Source organism: Rhinichthys klamathensis, unplaced genomic scaffold (assembly GCF_029890125.1).
Source record: "Rhinichthys klamathensis goyatoka isolate OS25496 unplaced genomic scaffold, OSU_Roscu_1.1 h1tg000018l_1, whole genome shotgun sequence".
NCBI classification, from domain to species: Eukaryota; Metazoa; Chordata; class Actinopteri; order Cypriniformes; family Leuciscidae; genus Rhinichthys; species Rhinichthys klamathensis.
This window is the reverse complement of record NW_026606569.1, coordinates 1,280,865-1,302,494: the sequence shown is the minus strand read 5'-3', so window position 1 is coordinate 1,302,494 and position 21,630 is coordinate 1,280,865. Positions and strand designations below refer to the sequence as shown.

The 21,630-nt window shown below is 40.9% G+C and overlaps 1 protein-coding gene across 1 annotated transcript in view; it reads left to right on the top strand.

The window, feature by feature from the left end:
- The window catches only part of LOC130070832 (uncharacterized), a 43,224-nt gene extending 22,398 nt beyond the window's left edge, over window positions 1-20,826 (top strand). Inside the window, exons 4-10 of the mRNA XM_056235377.1 lie at window positions 1,685-1,935; window positions 2,033-7,404; window positions 7,513-7,678; window positions 15,424-15,641; window positions 17,147-17,419; window positions 19,683-19,789; window positions 20,609-20,826. Coding sequence (XP_056091352.1) covers window positions 1,685-1,935; window positions 2,033-7,404; window positions 7,513-7,678; window positions 15,424-15,641; window positions 17,147-17,419; window positions 19,683-19,789; window positions 20,609-20,826 — 6,605 coding nt within the window. The remainder of the gene's footprint in view (window positions 1-1,684; window positions 1,936-2,032; window positions 7,405-7,512; window positions 7,679-15,423; window positions 15,642-17,146; window positions 17,420-19,682; window positions 19,790-20,608) is intronic.
- The last annotated feature ends 804 nt before the right edge of the window (window positions 20,827-21,630 follow it).

The following is a 21,630-nucleotide window of genomic DNA, read 5'->3' as shown; positions in this document are numbered from 1 at the left end:
AATGTTTTCATTATTTATTCAATTACATTTCAGTTGCCTAATTTCAGTATTGTGATTATGAATTATTTTAACTACGTTTCACTTGTTGAATTCATCTGCTACCAGCTTTTAATCGCTCTGAATCAGTGCGGTGCGGCAGCAGATTACGCATTAGAGAGAATAAACCGGAATAAACGAACACTTTTCAGAGTCTACGATTGTAGCGCCTCTTAGCGGTAAAAGGCAGCAAATACACCACACATTTTACCGCCGCGGTGGAACGGCTGATGTGGGCATTGTCATGGCTTGCCTCAACATTTGCGTTTGAATAGCGCGCGTCCTCCGTGGGCGTGTCAGATTAACGCGTAATGAAGTGTAATGAGCTGGGGAAAAAATATCTGACAGCACTCTCTTTTCATACAGATTACATAAACTGAGAATATTTGTTTTTTATATAAATTACTTCATTGAAAAGAAGAGAATTCAAGCTTCATAAAGAAACATCTCTCGTGCCTGTATGACAAGTATTTGCAGAGTTAGAGTTAATTTTTCGGACGTGTTTCAGAATGGACTGCACTGACAGAGAGAAGGCAAAACTCGCATCATGTTTATTTTTCTTTATTTGACAAAAAGCACAAAACTTTGTTTTTATTGTGAGTATACAGAAAAATAATAGACAATTAACAGGATCGATTGATGTATAACACTTATATGTACGATCAAAATCAACAGAGTATTTTAAGTCTATTTTTTTGCTATGTGAAAAAAAAACGGCAAAACGCGCCGGCGCGTTTCTGGTCCCCAGAGGGTTAAACTAAGTAGGCAGCAGTGATGTGTGAAGTAAATGTGGTGACAGTAGTGTGTCATAGTTAAGCTATTGATTATCATTATATAAAATGTGCAAAAGGGTTTTGGGTTTTGCACTTTGCAGACGTGCAAAACCCAATTCTTATTCGGACTTGTCTTTCAGCCGCCTGCTTAGAGACAAATTTACATTATAAAGCTCATTTTGAGGAAATTGGGTTGTAGCTCGTTGTCTATGTTACTGTAATTGTAAATAAGTGTAATTTGTGTTTTAACAATGTTTAGCTCTCGAATATTGATCCGGGAAGTTTAAATCTGTGAATATATTGCCAACTTCACTGAACTCCTTGAGTTAAAGGATTAGTTCACTTTAAAAAAAATTTTTGCTGATAATTTACTCACAGAACAGAGCAAGGCGAGCATTTGTGCTTATAAAACTTCAACTTTTTTATTTATTTTTTAAATGACCGATCGTTTCACTAGATAAGACCCTTGTTCATCGTCTGGTATCGTTTAAAGCCCTTTAAGCTGCACTGAAACTGTCATTTGGACCTTGAACCGTTTGGGTTCTATTGAAGTGCATTATATGGAGAAAAATCCTGGAATGTTTTCATCAAAAAACGTAATTTCTTTTCGACTGAAGAAAGAAAGACATGGACATCTTGGATGACATGGGGGTGAGTAAATTATCAGCAAAAGTTTTTTAAAAGTGAACTAATCCTTTAAGAACTGACCATATTTCTTTATATTTGAGACAAGTTCAAACACGAAATGCTCCATTAAACGGGAACGCAAAGTTTCTCGAGGGAACTTCTCCCATCCCAAATTCTTTCCACCACCACGTCCCTTTAGGGGCTCCGTAGTTTCTAATCCTGTGGTATTTTATGATATCTTTAAACAGGAAAAATAGAAGAAGATGAAAAACGAAGACAGCAAGAGGAGGAGAGAAGACGTCTGGAACGGTTGGAACGTGAGCAAAGGATTCAACAGGAGCTGGACAGAGAGAGTGAATCATCCAGACTCAAGCTTTCTCGAGCAACTGAGCGGCTTCGTGAAAAACAGAGCTTCAGAGGTCACGAGCAACATAATGAACGCACACAAGTTCTCCATCAGCAAATAGAAGATGACGCTGCTGCAATTGAGAGGGACGAGGTATGACTTACTTGGATTGAGCAACATAACTGTATACAGCATGTGATAAAATATCACTTTTTACTGAGACCCATGTTTGTTTTGCATATTTATGTAGGTTACCGATGTTGAAGAAAAATTCAAAGACATTTTGTTAAAGTACCAGATCACAGAAGATGAAGAGATAAAGCATGACCAGATTTGGGACAGGATTAAGACACTCCAGAATGAACTTGCAGTTCAATATTGTAGAGAAAACAACCTTTCAGTATGGTCTCAGTTTACATTTGATCATGCTATAGGATATAATGAGCTGTCTCTCACAGAGAAGCTCACAGTTCTTGAGGCATCTCTACAGTTCATTCTGCACAGTAGCACTGAAGACGCTAAAGATGATGAATATCAGCCACTTGGCTGGGAGAAGAAGTATGACTTTCTCTTGGGTTTGGTGGAGCAGCTTCATGCCACAAATGCAACTTTGGCAGAACACATTTTATTAAATGTACTTGACATAATCTCAGAGCTTTCACCACAAAGTAGGGGCATTTTGGGTCAAATGTTGTTCAACAGAATCTGGACCCCAACAGAAATAATGCTTTTCATTTGCAAAAGTCCAGGTATCAAATGTGATCAACTCGATTCAGTTCTCCACACAGCACAAACCTACCACCTGGACTGCATCCACGTTCTCTCTGCTCTTACGAATGAAAACCCTCTAATGTTTCTTGAAGAACAAATAAAAAACGACAAGGAAAAAGATGCTGATACAATTGTGAAGGAACTTCGTGAAGCAAACTGTCCAGAGAAAGTCTTGTTGCTGTTGAAGGATGTGCTTAGATACGTAGAGTCGGAATTCCCAAAATATAAATTGGTGGACCTTACTGAAGAACAAGTTGCTGATTTGATAAAGAAGATAATATCTCTTAATCTTACAAACCCAGATATCAAAATTCTGAAAGACGTATTAATTGGAATGTCAATAGCAGTGCAAGACTGCTCAACAATCACCACAAAAGACAACATGAAGATTCAAGGCTATTTTCCAAGATGTACACAACTAGCATCATTGCTTTTGCTCCTACTGGCACAGCTGACAGAAGATAAAGGATGTCTTCTAGAGATTGGCACAGGTGAGGGAAAGTCCTGTATCTTAGCCATGTTTGCAACAATTCTGGCAATCCGTGGAACAAAAGTGGACATTGTGACAAGCTCTCCAGTTCTAGCCAGACGAGATCAAGAAGAGTGGAAAAAGTTTTTTGAAATGTTTGGTGTCACCTCGTCTGTAGTACCTCCATGTTACTCAAGTGACTATTCACCAGAGGAACAAGAGGAACATCTTAAAGATGCTTACAGGCAACAAATAGTATATGGCACAGTGGGAGTCTTTGCAGCTGACACACTTAAACAGGAATTTGAGAAGAGGACTACTCGCGGTACAAGACAATTTGAGCTTGTAATAGTGGATGAAGTGGACTACATGACCTTGGACAATGGAGTTCAAGTAACATTCTTGTCCCATGAATCTACTGGATTTAGGCACGTGGAGCAAGTGCTTTCCAACATATGGACCATAATATCTCCTTGTAAACCAATTGAAATGCTTGAAACGGGGGAGATAAAATGGGCGACCCGGATACAGTATGTTCACAAAGCCGTAACAGCAGCCGTTATGGGACTGGAAACAGACAGCTTTTCAGCAAAAGAGATCTTGCTACCCGGTGTAAATTTGGGATTCTACACCCAGGAGGATATTGAAATGATATATCAAGATAATATGAAAGAGGACGGAATGTCTAAAGCATTACCTGAAGTCATGAAGAAACTTGGAGTTTCACAACAGTATGATCTACTGAGTATATTTGAGGAGGTCTTGGGGAACAGTGCAGTGTTTAAGTGCTATTCGTTAGAGAACAAGAAAGCAAAATGTTTTGAAGCTCGGGAAAAACGAGGTGACCTTAATGTTGAAATGCTTCTGCTGGAAGGAGGACTGGCATGTGAAATCATGTCTGAGAAATCCCTCATTGATGCAACTGTAAGCACAATAAAGTCATATATCATGTACTCAGATAACCCTCAAACAGCCAACAAACTCAACAACTTCATTGTCATCCCTGTTTTCTTGAAAAGCTATGTTGAGAATCAGTTACCAGTTTTTGTTGAGAATGCACTAAAGGCTGTTGAGATGTCACGTGGCCGGGAATACATGATCGACACCTCACCGGCCGGTGAAAGAGTTGCTGACAGTCATGACAGAGACGAGTATAATGCAATAATTCCAGTGGACTTCAAAGCAAGCGGTGTGCTGGAGAAAAACAAGAAGTGGGGTAATGGTCTGCAACAATTTTTGGAGTTGAAGCACCAACTTGCAATTTCACCAATATCCAATGTGACAAATTACATGTCAAATTTCCATTATTTTCAAAGGTATCTCAGTGGGAGTGGTATATTTGGGGTTTCTGGTACTTTAGGAGGTAAGGCAGATCAGGACTTTCTGGCGAGACATTATAAAGCACAGAGCTACACTGTACCTGCACATCGCCATAAAAGGGTGGTGGAGCTTCCAGTCATCCAGGTGAAAGGTGGGAATCACCAATGGATTCAGACTATTTGTGAAACTTCATGGAAAGTAGCAGACAGAGGGCAAGTTGTCTTGGTAATTTGTGAAGATGTTAGAACAGCAGATGATCTACATGAGAAAATACAAGATGGTGACAGATTTAAGGCAGAACAGATTACTCTGTACACAATCAGCGAGAAGCACAACATTGAAAAAGAGAAATTCTGTGCAGGCAGAATCATCATTGCTACAAATCTCGGAGGACGGGGTACAGACATCAAGGTTGATGAAAGTGTGAATAAGTGTGGTGGTCTTTTCGTACTTCTTACTCACTTTCCACCCAACCGAAGAGTGGAGAAACAAATATTTGGTCGTACATCTCGAAAAGGCAATCCTGGGATGGTCCAGATGGTTGTGAACTGTGATAATCTCGCACCAGCTTACCAAGGTCAGTCTGTGGAAATCATGCGCCAGCTAAGAGAGGATTATGAAATTAAACGAATCCACGACATGGAAAGTGATGAGCTGGTTGAAATAAACCTAAAGGAAAATCTGTTTTCCACATTTTGTACATTGCTAAAGGACTTTGATGTTCATTACACACAGCAAGAAAAACTGGACCCCATGCGAATGCAGCTCCAAAATATTCCTGACTGCTTTAAACATCATCAGCCTAAGTTTGATTATCAGCCAGCCATCAACGCTTTGAAAGAATCTTGGGCCTTGTGGTTGACCCTTCACGAAGATCACATTAATAGGCATGATGACTTCAGACAACTTGAAGCAGACCTTATCAGGACAATAAAGGAAACAAGTGGAAAGCTGCTGCGAGGAGAATGTGATAATTTCTATGATCACATCAAACAGGCAATTGTAAGAACTGATCTACACTGCCGCGACAAATCCAACAATGCATTTGGAGCTGAATCCTATTGGCAAAAAGTTGGTAACTCTGACCCACATTACAAGGCTGTGGCACTCTATAACCAGGCGTACATCACCATCAACCTCGGTAAGGGTAACTATAAAGCAGACGCTATGAAACTGCTGGAAGACGCAAAGAAATCCATTGATGTTTATGTCTCAGAAGTTTCAAACACAATGGTCTCATGTAACTTATCAGTCACTGGTAACAAATATCAGAGTTCAGACAATAACAACTTTCAGAGTCAAATGGAGGCCAGAATGAACATCTTTAAGTCTTGGAAGACGTACATTGATAATGCATTGGATAAACTTAAAGAGCTGGAGAAAAACAACAGTGACGCCATTACAGAAGACCGTTCAGTCTACACTCTGTCTGAAGAAAAAAACGTCATCATCACTACTGAGCTGAGATCGCTATACGACTATGGCCTCGGTGTTGTTTTTGAGGTGAAAAAGAAGCCCAAGTTCTGCATTGATGCTTTGATTTGTTTCATCCTCGGGGTGTTGCAGGTTCTCGCTGGGATTCTTCTTTGTGCTCTGACATTTGGAACAGCCAGTAAGTTTGGAATGGGCCTGATTTCAGAAGGGGTGTCTGACATGGTCAATGGAATAAAGGGGATGATAAAGGGCACATTTGATTGGGTGTCATGGGCAATATCTAAGAGTATGAGCATTGGGCTTGCTTTGCTAACGGCTGGCTTTAGCGTTATCAAGAAAGCAGTTCCTGCAGTGTTTGAAGCAACAAAAAGTCTCCTCAATGGTACAAAGTCTTTCTCCTCTATTGCATCTGAATTCATTAATTCAGGAAATGCAGTGTTTACTTCTTTCAAAGGAAGTGATAAGTCTGATTTATCGTCCCTTGGTAAAGAATCTTTTAAGTCTGGAATGAAAAACATGACATCTTCTACAGTGCTCAGACAGAACTTCAAACTTGCGACTAAGTATGCAGTTCAGGAGATGGAGAAAAATACTGTGCTCACTGCCATGAACTACGCAATCGATTCAGCACTTCAGGAAGTCTTTAAGAAGATTTTACAAAGCAGTTTTGAGAATGCTATTACTTTATCAGTGAAGCAGAGCAGTGAACTGGATCATGCTCTTGTCGATTTCATCAGCTCAGGCATTCCGAAAGCTGCATTGAAAAAAGAGAATTTCAAGATTGACCAGAATTATGAGAAGCAAATAAAAAAATCAGTTGATATGTTCTGTGAAAAGATAATTCCTCACCACATACTGGACTGTACCACAGCACGAGACGTAATCAGCAAACTCTCTGAGGTGTGTGAAGCAGCAACAGAGCTTATGAATAAGGCAAAACTGTCAGGTGTGCTTGAAATGGCAAATCTGGCTCTGAAAGTAGATGAGTACTCAACAACTTACTGTCAAATATTGGGTGCTGTACCAACAAAGGAAATAATACAACAAAAATTTGTTCCTGAATTACTGGAGAGCATCAGTGAGCTTGAGAAAGAAATGACAAAGTATGACCAAGATGGACGACACAGTTTACACGATGTACAACGCCTTAAAGGAGAACTTCTACAGATTATCGCACAGAAAGTTTCAGAGCAATTCATCAGTTCATGTTCTGAACACATGACTTCTTTAATGACCGGCACATTTAAGAGACAGTTGAACAGTGCTGCAGGACAGGCGGTAGACAAGGTCATGCACAGACATAAGACTCAGCGTTTCTTTGATGACCAGAGAGGAAAACACAACAAGAAATCTGCGAGCCACAAGGAAGTGGAACAACTGTCAGATGAGGACAAAACAAAACTAATGCAGTATACAGAAGATATGTGCAAAACTGATCAGCCTGTTAAAGCTTTTGAAGTGTACGTGCTCACAAAAAGTAACCTGCTCGATGGAAAAGGAATTCAACTCACTGTCATTGATGAAAATGGCAAACAGCTCACTGAGGAACTTTACCCAGGAACCAGCAAATCAGCAGGCGATATAAAACTGAGATTAACCAAATCTGAAAAAGCCCCACATACATCACAGTAAGACTAATTACTTGAGCATTATACTGCTCACATATAGAAATACATTTCAGTTAATGTTTATGAACTTTGTGTACTGAATGTGGTTACTTTTAATTTTTAAAACAGAGCTGATGCACAGCTGTACAGCGGGCATTTTGACATTGTGCAGGATGATGACAAGATAATTAGTGTTAACTCGGATCATCAGAATGCTCTTTATCATGCCGTAGCACAAGCAACTGGCAGTAAGATGGAGGAAGCATTGATGCTACGCAAGAAAGTGCAAAATGAGGTGAGTACACTTAATTTGTCTACGATTTCTTCATGGGATAATGTGTGCACATCCTGAGTGCAAAAGCCAGATTTTAGTTAAAGATATGCTCAGATTTACTGATGTACTGAAATCACTAGCTGATTGTCAGACAGACCGAACTACCAACTGATAGATCACTTTATTCATCCCAGAGGGAAATTCACAAAAAATCATCACTACTCAGAAGTTTATCAGCAGGTTATCTTTTATGAAAATACAAAAGCACAAAATGTGGGTTATTAGCCAGCTCATGTCACCCTCCTGATGAAATATGAAACATTATTCCTTTGTAAGAAATAAAACACACACCGGGTGGAGTGATGAAGCAGAGTTCCCTTATTGGTCGATCACTCTCGACGTACGTTGTGACCGACTGATAGGAATCTCGCTAGAGAGGCCAATCTACTTGGATTGAAACTAAACAAACCAATGCACATTGGCGTGCAATCATTTGCATCAGCTGCACAGCAACTTGTTTCTGGATGTGGTCGTTACCTGGGGTCATGGGATGGTCACGATCGCTGCCTCGTGTGTCTGGGCCTCGGATTCGCTGAGGCAGCGTTCGTGGATGAGGCATGTACCCATTTTGGGAATTCAATTCAATTCAATTCAAATTTATTTGAATAGCGCTTTTCACAATACATATTGTTTCAAAGCAGCTTTACAGAAAGTGCATTTCAGAAATGTACATAGAAGAATATAGTTAGTTAATCATCATGTATTAATTTAGGGCATAACATATCGCTGGCGTTGAGTCGTCTCTTCACAGGCGTCGAGTCGTCTCATCGCAGGTGTTGGGGCATCTGAAGTCTCCGTGAGAGGCTGGATACAAACTGGAGCTGACGAACGCTATTTACCTCGGGACTAGCGTCCTGAGATAACAGCAGAAAAGCAGATGGGAAATAATTAGCGTAGCTGCTGTTCATAATATTAATGCATTTGATCTGATTCAACAGTAGTATATGACCATCTTGAAGCTAAGGTCGAGACTCTCGTTCCTGCAAAGGGGCGGAGTCCCCGTGCCTCTGCCTCGTTCTAACCCTCCCCAGAGGGTTGCTTCAGGCAGTAACACGGGAGACCTGAGGATCACGGTGAGCCCACGCTCACTTCCTTCGGGGAACCAACCCCCTAGGAACCCTCATCTCTCTCACGCTCCGCAGCCAACACGCTCCGCAGTTAACAACCGAACGTGCTGGACCATCCTCGAGGTGTGTACCAGTCGTTTCCTTTGGTGCTCCCCGCGATGACCAGATGTCGATCGCTGCATCGGAGGGTGGGTCAGACATCTCCGTGGACGACTGCTCGGAGTGCCAGCGGTACCCGAGTCGGACCCAGAGATGATGGCCAAGCTTTCCCGGGCCGCCAACAGGATTGGGCTTGAGTGGAACCCTTCACCGAGCTTCTTAACATGAAGACTTTGCTGCTGGTTGCACTGGCCTCTGTCAAGAGGGTAGGGGACCTGCAGGCATTTTTGGTCGACGAATCGTGCCTAGAGTTCGGGCCAGGTGACAACCACGTAGTACTAAGACTACGTGTGCAGCCTGGCTATGTGCCCAAGGTTCCTACCACTCCCTTCAGGGACCAGGTAGTGAACCTGCAAGCGCTGCCCCCGGAGGAGGCAAACCCAGCCCTGACTTTGCTCTGTCTCAGGACCTCAGACTAGCTCTTCGTCTGTTACGGAGGCCAGCAGAAGGGAAAGGCTGTCTCCAAGCAGAGGATGGCCCACTGGATAGTGAATGCCATCGCCTTGGCTTACCAAGCACAAGGCATGCCCTGCCCGCTCAGGTTGCATGCTCACTCCACGAGAGGCGTTGCATCCTTCTGGGCGCTGGCACGTGGCTCCTCGCTAACAGATATCTGTAGAGCTGCGGGCTGGGTCGACACCTAACACACTCGCTAGATATTATAGCCTACGTGTAGAGCCGGTCTCCTCCCGTGTTCTTACCCTAAACGGGTAGAAGCACCGAGAGGTCCGGTATAGTAGCCAGTCTAATACTGTGCTAGAGTTGTTGTCCCGTAGCTAGTTGTGATGACACGCCAGGCAGCTAATGTTGAACCGGTTGTTACATGTAAATTAGATCCAGAGGCATCGTCTTCGTTGCAATATTACCATTTTTATTGTCCTCCACACAGATGCACAGCACACAAGGTCCACAAGCACAAAGATTCCCAGAACTTAACACGACAACAGCGTTTATCAAACTCCGCCGTAGAGGTCAAAAAACTTGTTTGCCCTTCCGGGGTCAACACCTCCCAACTACCTGTTGACCCCTCACATATATATATGAGCCTACAGCACCATCTAGTGGCCCAAATAAAAGATAAACACACATTTGGCTCCTACACACCGGCCCCTAATTGGCATGATAAACAAACATGACAATTTTTCCTCAAACAATAACCATAAAGGAGACCAAATGAGTTTCTCATATGTGGCTTATACACAGTAATTAGACTCCATATACCATGCAAAGCTTAGAAATTGGTCTCTCAATAATATTGGATTTAGGTCGTGACTATCTGGAAAAACTTCCAAAACTTTTCCAAGAGGCCAAGATCCTCGAGGGGCAGATGGATCCATAATGGCCACAACATCTCCAACAGCAAGATTTTTCCTCTTCTCGTTCCATTTCTGTCTTTCTTGAAGCAAGGGTAAATATTCTCGAACCCATCTCTTCCAGAAAAGGTCAGCCAGGTATTGAATCTGTTTCCATCGCTTCCTTCCATACTGATCCTCTGGCTTAAAAATCCCAGGAGGAAATGATGGCTTTCCTCTAAGCAGGAGCAGATGGTTTGGTGTTAAAGGCTCCAAGTCATTTGGATCGTCTGAGAGTTTTGTAATAGGGCGATCATTCAAAATGGCTTCAGCTTCACACAACACTGTATTTAACCCATCATCATCCAGGGTTTGTTGACGCAGCACTGAGTTCAGCACCCTTCTCACCAGACGGATCATTCTCTCCCAAACACAACCAAAATGGGAGGCAGCATGTGTGTTAAAAGTCCAATTAATTTCTACCTGTGCCAAGAACGAATTTATTGTGTCCTGGTCCAGTTTGACAAGAGCTTCTTTCAGTTCTCTCTCAGCTCCAACAAAGTTTGTTCCATTGTCAGACCACAGATGTTTCACTTGTCCTCTTCGGCTGATGAATCGTCTTAACGCATTTATGCAGGAATCTGTGTCAAGAGTAGCTGCTACCTCCAAATGAATGGCTCGACTCGCCAGTCAGGTAAATATAACACCATATCTTCTGCAGCATGTTCTTCCTCTTTTAATCTCAATTGGTCCAAAGTAATCAACCCCTGTGTTGGTAAAGGGGGGATGGTCTGGGAGAATCCTTGCAGCAGGTAAGTCAGTCATTTTTTGCATTAAGAGACGTCCATTGTATCGCCTGCAGATACTGCCCTGTCCAATAATCCTTCTCACAGCAGAATTTCCCTTTGTAATCCAAAACTTTCTTCTTACAGCCGACAGAGTGTGAGCTCATCCGGAATGTCCGAGAGTTTGATGAAAGCATTTGAGGATTAATTCAGAGATGTGTTGTTCTTTGGCCAGGATTATTAGATGTTTAGATTCCTCTGGCATTGCACTTCTGTGAAGTCTGCCTCCAACTCTCAAACGCCCATCCTCCAAAACAGGATCCAACACATAGATGGAACTCTGACGGCTCACTCTGGTGTTCTGCGATAGAGCTTCAATCTCAAACTTGAACCTTTGTTGCTGGCAGTACAAAATGATGAAGAACTCTGCACTCTGTAACTCTGCCATGGGCAGACTGCTGCTCTTTGGGTCATTAGTGGTCCTCTGGCGCCCTCTTGTGTTCATTTTGTGCACAACTGGATTTTTTCTCACTAGAATGTCCAACTGTTTTCTACATTTACACTTCTCTTTCAACACACTCTTCAACCTCAAGTACCAGGCCACTGCCCTTTTAAGTCTTCTCCAGTCTGAAAAGTGTGCAATAAGCTGGTCTGTGGGAGTAGGAGTGTTAATGCTGATTGCATAAGCTGCAGCCTCCTTCCTAACCTCCTTGTCTCCAACATCCAAAGCCACATCCAACACATTTTCAGGCCACTTTTCCTCTTCTTTCCGCAAAAATGCTGGTCCTTCCAACCACGCACTGGTTTTCAGGAAGTCTGATACCTTCAGTCCTATAGACACATAATCAGCTGGGTTTTCCTTTGTGCTGATGTGTTTCCATTGAGTGGGCTCAGACAACTCTCTGATGGTTGCAACTCTGTTAGGCACAAATGTGTGAAAGCGCCTGTCCTCATTATTAATGTACTTCAACACAGATGTGCTATCAGTCCAGAACACAGAATTTTCCAGTCGTATTATAACAACTTCAACTCTTCAAAAAATGGTTGAATCATTACAACAAGGGGAGATGACTATTGTTTCCTTTTACTCTTTGTCAAAACCACTTCACAATATTTCTTACATTTACATTTTTACATTTTAGCTGACGCTTTTATCCAAAGCGACTTACAATTGCTATATATGTCAGAGGTCGCACGCCTCTGGAGCAACTAGGGGTTAAGTGTCTTGCTCAGGGACACATTGGTGTCTCACAGTGGATTCGAACCCGGGTCTCTCACACCAAAGGCATGTGTCTTATCCACTGCGCCATCACCACCACCATACAGCCACCATACAGCACCACCATACTTCACAAAAACAGCATGATTGCAAAGACAGCAAAGTTCCCAAAAAACATAGTATTGAAAAATTAAAGGCAACTTAGACGCTTGAAGGGCACACACAAACATAACATAAAGCTGTTGAATCTTTGTATAAAACTCAAACAAAATAGTCCATAAAGAGAAAGTTCAAGAGTAGTAAGTCCGTGGAAGCAAAATATAAATAGCAAAGACAATACTCAACAGTCCTGTCTCAGTCCTTTTCTGCTTTGGGGGTAGGTAGGCAATTTAAAGTCCGGATGAAAAAACCATGTCCCCAAAAAGAGAAAAAAGTATAAATCCACTGGTTCAAGGCCCCACAAAAAACAGGTTATCCTCCAGTTGGAAAAAAGTCCCCAAAGTATAGTCCACCACGTATATCCCAGACCAGAGCGTGCGCATAAGAAACAGCTCCAACGTCTAACACACCATGTCTCTCTTCCCAGAGATCTTTTTTTTATGGCCCCTCTCGGTTCCCCAAAACAATAAACCTGCCACCTCATCAAAAACACACCTTTCAAAATGGCCGCCCCTCCCTTTACCCTAGGCTCATCATAATAAGAGTCCTAAGAGTCCAATAAAAGTTCCCCTTATTCCCCCTCCAACAAAAAAGCATAGGCAAATGCTCAAAATCAACATACAGGCAGATTAGAAAAAATAAACAAACATTTTGGCACGACACATAAACATATATATATAGTTTACAGTATATTTAACTTAAGTGAGCATCGTGCAGGGCTGTGGCAGTGTCACAGTATGTTCAGCTCTGCCTTGACCATAGCATCGATTTTTACAGCTAGAACGGCTGCAGACAGCTCAAGCCGTGGAATGGTTATGGTCTTCAGTGGTGTTACTCTGGCCTTGCCAAGGAGAAAGGCAACATGGATGATGTTTTCATGGTTTGTCATACGAATGTACGTAGCAGTCCCATAGCCTGCTTCACTGGTGTCTGAAATTTTTTGTAATTGTGCACGCTTTATGGCTCCAAATCCGACAGGTTTTATGCACCGGTCTACACTTAATGCAGCCAGCGGGGTCAGCCCCTCCAGCCACCTTTTCCATTGGTGTAAAATGTCCTGAGGTGATGCATCATCCCAGCTGCAGCCTCTTTTACACAGTTCCTGCTGCATCATTTTTGCCTGCAATGTCACTGGCGCCAGGAACCCCAATGGGTCAAAAACAGAACTGTTGACAGACAGCATTCCACGCCTGGTCAGGGCCTGATGTTTCAGATCCATCTTAAACTTGAAAGCATCACTTTCCACACACCACTGGAGACCCAGAGCTCTTTCCATTGGAAGCTTATCAATATCCAGATCTAACATCTTTAAATCCTTAGCTCTTTGCTCTTCTGAGATGGCTTGCAGAACAACGCGACTGTTGCTTATCCATTTTTCCAACGTGAAGCCTCCCCTTTCACACAGCGCAACAAGATCATTTATCATCTTGATTGCTTCCTTGTCTGTAGCTGAACTCTTTAGGCAATCATCAACATAAAAGTTGTGTCTAACAGTTTCTGTGACCTCTGCTGGAAATTCATTCTGATTGTCTTTGGCAGTTCTCTTTAAGGCATAGGCCGCACAGCTTGGAGATGAAACTGCTCCAAACAAATGCACCATCATCCTGTAAGGCACTGGTTCTTGTGTAGTGTCTCCTTCTGGCCACCAGAGAAAGCGGAGGAAGTCTCTGTCCTCTTCAGGCACACGCACCTGATAAAACATGGCTCTAATATCTCCCATGATGGCTATTGGTTCCTGTCTGAACCTCATGAGGACGCCCAGAAGTGTGCTCGTGAGATTGGGCCCTGGCAATAGCTCACTGTTCAGAGACACTCCCTTAAATGTTGCAGCACAATCAAACACAACGCGTAGTGATCCTTTTCTAGGGTGATGGACTCCATGGTGAGGGATATACCAAATTCTTCCATTGTTACAATGTAACAGATGTTCAGGTACCCGCTCTGCATAGCAGCATGAGTTGACATTGTTCATGTACTCTAAGTACTCCTGGTGAAAGTGCTGGTTGAATTTAAATCGCTTTCTAAGGCCTTGTATTCTTTGTTTGGCCACAACAAGATTCCCAGAACTTAACACGACAACAGCGTTTATCAAACTCCACCATAGCGGTCAAAAACTTGTTTGCCCTTCCGGGGTCAACACCTCCCAACTACCTGTTGACCCCTCACATATATATATATATATATGAGCCTACAGCACCATCTAGTGGCCCAAATAAAAGATAAACACACATTTGGCTCCTACACATCCGGCTCTGTCTGCTTGCTGCACCCTACTGTGCACCTTTATTACTCCAGAGTGAAAAACCTGTTGAGTCCTCCAACACCCTCGGCCCGGACATGGTGGAGCGTCAGGTGTCAGCCCTTTATCCGCTGAATCCTTGAGAACCGGATCTGGGCTGGGTCCCATATGTGTGACCCTACGGGGATCCCATATGTGTATATTCTCCACGACTGCTCCTTACGGAAGCCCGTGTCTTTCCCTTGGGCTAAAGTCACCCAGTAATTTGTATGTTGTACAGCCTTCGGGGTAGTCCATATGTTTTTTTTCCCACATAACTCCTTGAAGAAAGTGGCATCCGCAGCGTTATCCTTCCTAAACAGAAAGGGCACGCTTCCCAGTGTTATTCAATGTCTCACTGTATGGGTTATCACGGAACAACAGTGACAGACTCCTATCGTCCTTCCAGGCAAGAAGGGGTAGAGGCTTGCACAGGGCGCTGGATGGGGTGCAGCAGCTGTGGCTCTTTGGTAGGGATTTCTATCAGTCGGTCATGATATATGTCGAGAGTGACCGACTGATAAGGGAACGTGTTTATGTGATCGTGCCCTGCGGTGGGTTTGCACCTTGTCCACGGTGTCCCATGCCTTGAGCCCCGAGTGTCCTGGGATAGGCTTCAGGCTTCCCACAACACTGTGTAGGATAAGTGGTACAGAAGAAAGATTAATGAAAATCCCATTCTTGACCAATCATTGTACAGATGATCAGGATTGTTTAATCTCACAATCTTAATTTTTTTCTCATTAGATCCAGACAAACCTTGAATCGTACAAACCCCTGCTTATTCTCCAGAGAGGATACGACTTCAGTCACAAAAACCCCAGGATATACAACATAACTGGAGGAATTATAAAGGAGACAGACGTTGCTCTGCAGAAATACTTACAGAGTGTTAAATTCATCAGAAGTGACGAACGTATCCTCATCAAAATGTACCATCTTGGATTTGTTGGTGAATATAACAGGTAAAGTTTCTGATTGCTGAAGGTGTTTTCTGTTATTTATTCACAACAATAAGACTGTGTCTGGAGATCCACAAAGGAAAAAGAGAAGATTCACCTGATACACCAAATATATATATATATATATATACATAATTTAGGTATTGAAAAATAGTATACATAATCAGGAGTGTAATTTTCCATTTATTTGATTCCACACAGCAACAGAATCTAGAGGAAGATCAAATACTCACATGAGCTCTAAATCAGCTTACTAGTTTAAATACCGTATTTTCCGGACTATAAATCGCTCCAGTCAAAAAATGCGTCATGAAGAGGAAAAAAACATATATAAGTCACACTGGACTATAAGTCGCAATTATTTTTTTGTTGTTCAAGCACCCATCTGTGGACTTGTTCCTCCAGCTCTGGCCATCTTGCTTTCAGACTTAGCTTTATTTGTTTTCTTTATTACAGTTAAGGGGGTCGCACACTGGACGAGAAACGCAGCGCTGCGTCTCTAGAACAACTCGAGGTATCGCACACCGGACGCGCACTTTCTCCGTTTATGGCCAGCAATATTGTTATGTTTAAGGACATTATGGAATTAAGATAATGTCTGTAGTATGTTATGATTGTACTGTACAATTAAATACAATCGTGGTTAAGTCTGCAGTCTGAACACACTTTACCTCAGAGCATCTGTTAACTAAATGAATTGAGAATCTCTCCTGAAAATCCGATAACATCTGCAATTTTAATTCAAGCAGCTGATTTCTGTAAATGAATGTAAAACTAAATGTAAATTGCAGCACAGGGTGAAGTCAGTATATACGTTAACGACGATTTGAGACAAATAAATGTAAATGTAATAAATGTAAATGGCACTCTGTGGCGCGGCAGGGTTTTGAACAAGGTCCTGAGCCGTTGCTGGGTGCCGCGGACAGACGCCGAGTGGCGCCACTGGTGTGTGTACAGTCATAGAGAATAATGTGTTTGAATTTGAAAGATATGGCTCTGCGCTTCTCATCCGATGTGCGACCCCCTTTAGAGTAACCCCTGCTTTTCGCCAGTCCCTCACAAGTTTCTCACTCACTACAAACTTTCTTTCTGCTGCTTGATTACCGTTTTCGGCTCCATATTTATCTACCTGCAGTTTGTAATCTGCAAAATAGGATTTTCTTTTTTGGGGCATTTTGTTTGTGTTCAGTCTTTCTCAGTGGTTTCTGAAGTTAATGTTTCAGTTAACAGTTCTTCAGTTTTCAGTTGTTTTCAGTAAATTTTTTCAGGAGTAGGCTACAGGAGCTGCATAGAGCGCCCTCTCGCGGCTGTAGACGGTAATGTTTTCTCTTGGTTTATGTCAGTCAGTATGAATTAATTTTGATATATAAGTCACACCTGACTATAAGTTACAGGACCAGCCAAACTATGAAAAAAAGTTCGACTTACAGTCCGGAAAATACGGTATGCAGATTTCATGCTAGTTTCATTCAATCAAATTGTCAGTAATTCTCATTCTCTCTGGACAGTGTTCAAAGTGCCCGAAGGTCCAGTAAGAACAACACTGGGACACTCAACACGAGCCATATTCCACCCAAGGACTCCATCAGACTAGCTCTGACGTTCATAGAAAACCCAAACTCAGTGAGCGAGTTTAAAAATAAAAACCCTGAGCTTCATAAACTGATCAGCAGCATAAAGACTGACAATAATGGACAGAACCTGATTGCCATGGAGGTTCTGGGACAAGATCACAGACGAGCTTTAACTACAGGCCCAAGCAGCCGCTCACAGATGGCCAGGTAACGTTCACAGTTACGGACCAAATCCTCATCAAGACAATTATACTGAATGAACACTACAGGAATTTAGAGTAGTATTTAACATTGAATATTTTAGGTACAGCATCACAAAGGTTAAAGGAGCTGTATGTAAGATTGTGGACAAAACTGGTACTGTAATCACTTTCAAATGACTGTAGAGCGCTGTATCCCCTCCCCCTCTCCCCTGACTCGAGGTTGCCAGATAGGCTGCAGGATCCAACAGGAACGTATGCTGCTACAAGAAGTGGTAACTAGAGCAGAGCTGGCAACCCGGATGCCGCAACACTACTGACTCAGTGATTGGTAGATAGGAGGAGGGCGGAGCATCAGACCAAAACACAACATGACAACATCAACATCAGTTGAGGGCTGCAACTGCACTTTTTAAATGACAATATCCTGGCCGGACTACTGTTGTCAGTGATATAAGTATTTGAAATGAAAATGATTTCTTAACCTCTTAACCGTCTCCAGAGCGTCGGCGCACTGAAGCGTTTTTTTTTTTATTTAGTTCAAATATACTATCAGATTTAATGTTATACCTTGACAAACTATACATCATTAAAAAGATATAAGCCTCAAGATTCAGTATTTGACCACTATTGTATTCTGAGAAACTTATAGTGACAGTTATGTCTTAATTTGTGTCAGGAGTTATGAAATGAAAACAATGAGTCGATACCTTTAATATGAATTATGAGCGTCAGCTGGTCCATTCATAAAAAACACTCCGTGCTGTCGTCATGACAGCGATTCACAAAACAACGTCCCTGAGGGCTTTTAGCTCAACAATGTGCAGATGTGGAGAAATATTGATATATTCTCATAGATTCACATCATATTTCTATAGACAGGAATAATATTTATTGAATTTATACCCAAATGCGTCGATGTAAGTTATGATCGCTTCTTACTGAGATGTGCTGTGTTTTCCATTCATACCAATGGCATGGGGGCGCTATTATGTCCAATAAAAGTCCATATATGGATCATGAAGAAGACCCATAGTCATGTGACATTCCAGGACGTCACTGAGTGATACAGAAAGTAGCTGACAGAGATCGCTGTAACATGCAGATAAAGATGTTTTGAAAACAATAAACATGATTGCAATGATATTTGAGTTACCTGTGTTCTTCAAGCCATGCCAGGTATTTCATAATAATAGATTATATTTATAATGTAATGCTAATCGATATAGATTTCATCATCGTTCAGAACACTAAATAATACATTTTCTGTCGGATTTTTTTTTAATATGAAGCCAAGTTAGATCACAGAAGATTATTTAAAACACTAGACTTGCGTTATATAGTAAGTTTGGAGCACAAACATAATTTTAATCTCATAAATGGTCGTGTATTGATGGTGTGCTAAGCTAACATGCTAGCGAGCCCAGGCGCACCTGCCACGAGCAGTTATTGTTTTATGATTTTTTTCTAAATAGGAATGCTTACTGAAATGTTTCAGTGCATTTGATACCAGTTTCAAATATTTAGTGAGAATTTTGATAAAAGAAATTAGGGTTTGAAACCCTATGAATAGCCTGTGAATAGCCAGTCGTTAGTAGCTATAATGCAGACAAAAGAAATGCATATTTAGATCCATAATAACCAGTCTGGAGAGGTGTGAATGTGTACAGGGGAGACTGACACTGAATGGGGCACCACAAAACAATAGAGACAATAGACTGAATAGATGACTCAGAGGATGACTAAACATCAGTTTGCTAATAGAGTCTAATCAAAATAAAGTAATTTGACATGATCTTGAAAAACATTTAACTAAATACAGAGTTTTATACTTATCATTTTCAGATTTTAAATATAAAATGGTCAGACATGTGGCTTTAGCTGCAGTGCATTTCTAGATTGCTCCAGGGCCAACTTCCATTTTATTTTCATAAAGATGTTTCATAAAAATAAATTTCTAATAACTTTACAAAACTTTGAAGCTATTTAAAATTGTTTTTTTCATTATGACAATAATTCATTCTACATTTACAATAAACAACCAGGTGTCAGCTTTCAAATGAGATCATACTTGTGCTTTTAGTGCAAAGGGTTCATGAACTGTATCTGTTTCAGTTTGGGTATGTGATTTCTGGGGATTTTTCAAAAGTGGGCTTGAAGCTTAACAGGTTAATGTCTAGTGACATATCAGGGCCATTTTATGATTAATTGAAATACATTTCTTACATACAGCTCCTTTAAATCTGCTTTTAACATTTGTTTTTTTACAGGAAACTTCTAGCAGACACAATGATTAGTGGAGACGTGGAGCTTCTGCTGAAACACTGCATGACTCTTCATCACCCGTTTACCTCTCAAAAGCTCAGAGAGGCTCTAGGTAAGAAACTCTTGAGGTGATAATCCTGCTAAACACGTGTATAAACTACCCTCCAGATACTGTGATTTTCCAGGGTGTTTACGATAGACACGATAATGCAACAGCTTTTATGGTGGAAATATAATCTTTGACCAATTAGATAAGAAAGATTAAAGAGTTTTATTGTCATTTGAGCCATATACAACGATACAGTAGAACGATATAAAAGTCTCTAAAGCCTTGGTGTGACATTATAGAAGTCACAGACAGCCGTGAACACACTCAACAACATGAAGCACACAGATTAGAGGAAGACAAACTGGCAGTAAAAAACGGACAAGACAATAAATACAACACAAGATATTTAGTGTAATTAAGTAAAAATTGATGCTTTTCGTAAGGGCAATGAGGTGTTGTTTTGATTCTTCTTTGTGAATATGAAACTATTTCAGCATATGTTTGTTTTGTCCTGTTTACCAAAAGTTTGTTTGCTGCTATTGTACATACATCTTTTACTGTAAATAATGACAAATGAAAACAGCCAGCTAAAATGTTTTGTCTATATAATGAGATCTGACCATAGACCGTTGTAAAATTGTTATTAATCTCTTATACATACATGTAAAATGTTATTGCTTTGAATGTGTCTTGTTTAAAATTCTGTCTTAAAGGGATAGTTCAACTACTATTTTATTTTATATTGTACAGCACTTTGGTCAGCGTTGTTGCTGTCATGAAATGTGCTTTGGACTGAAGATAAATGTAAAGCATAACACGACTGATAGATTAACAGAGCTGTTGTGTTGCTGCACTTGATAATATTCTTGTGTGTAACTCCAGGTGACAGCGTTCAGTCTCAGAGCTGTGTTTTGTCGGATGAAGGCATCCGAGGCTACTATAAAGCAGGATACCGAAACCTGGTGTCGGAGTACAGCCGCGTGGGAATCCTGGATCAGACGCAGCGCGAGCGTCTCGATGAGTGGGTGAATCAGGATCGACACGAAGACACCAACACTGAGGAGTACAGACAACTTCTGCAGGGATTACAGGGAAAATGAAGATGATGCTGGTGATGAAGATGATGGCTATAGAAAGTAGAAAATGATTGATCTCTACCCCTAAAATCGCATTTATGGAAGCAAAAAAAAAAGCATTTTCTATTTGAAAAGAAGCAGTTCTATTTGTTATCATTTTGGTAATTGTAATAATTTATTTCTAGGAAGGAGTGATAGAATAAGAGCATTTAAATCTCAAAATCAGTAAAAATGTCTAAAAACATTCTGTGTTCTATTGAAAAAAAGTTTTTTATTGTAGTTACTTTAGTTTTCATGATACTAATGTTCTAATGTGTGTGTTTAAGGTTTAAACATGTAGAGGGTTATCCAAAAGCAGTTTTTCTCTTCAGTAGACGAGAAATAACACACTGTGAAATCATTTTACTTTTAATCATGTAATTCTTCATAATTATTGAAATTAAGGGAGTTTTTAATAAATTAAATTTTACACATGTAAAACATTTTGAAGATGATTATGGTGATGAAGATGATGGCTTTAGAAAATAGCAAATGAGCACATTCTTTTTATTTTAGCAAGTAAAGATGGCTTGATACATTGGTTATCGTTTTGGTCATTTTTAAGCATTTATTAGTGATAGAATAAGAGCATTTAAAACTCAAAATCAGTAAAAATGTCTAGAAACATTGTGTTCTATTGAAAAAGTTACAATATGGCAAAAAAAAGAGATGTTTTATTGTAGTTACTTGTATTTTACTTTAAATCATATAATTCTTTATAATAAGTGAAATTAGTTTTTAATAATCTAAATTTTACGCTTGTACAACGTTTTGTTACTAATCTGCATG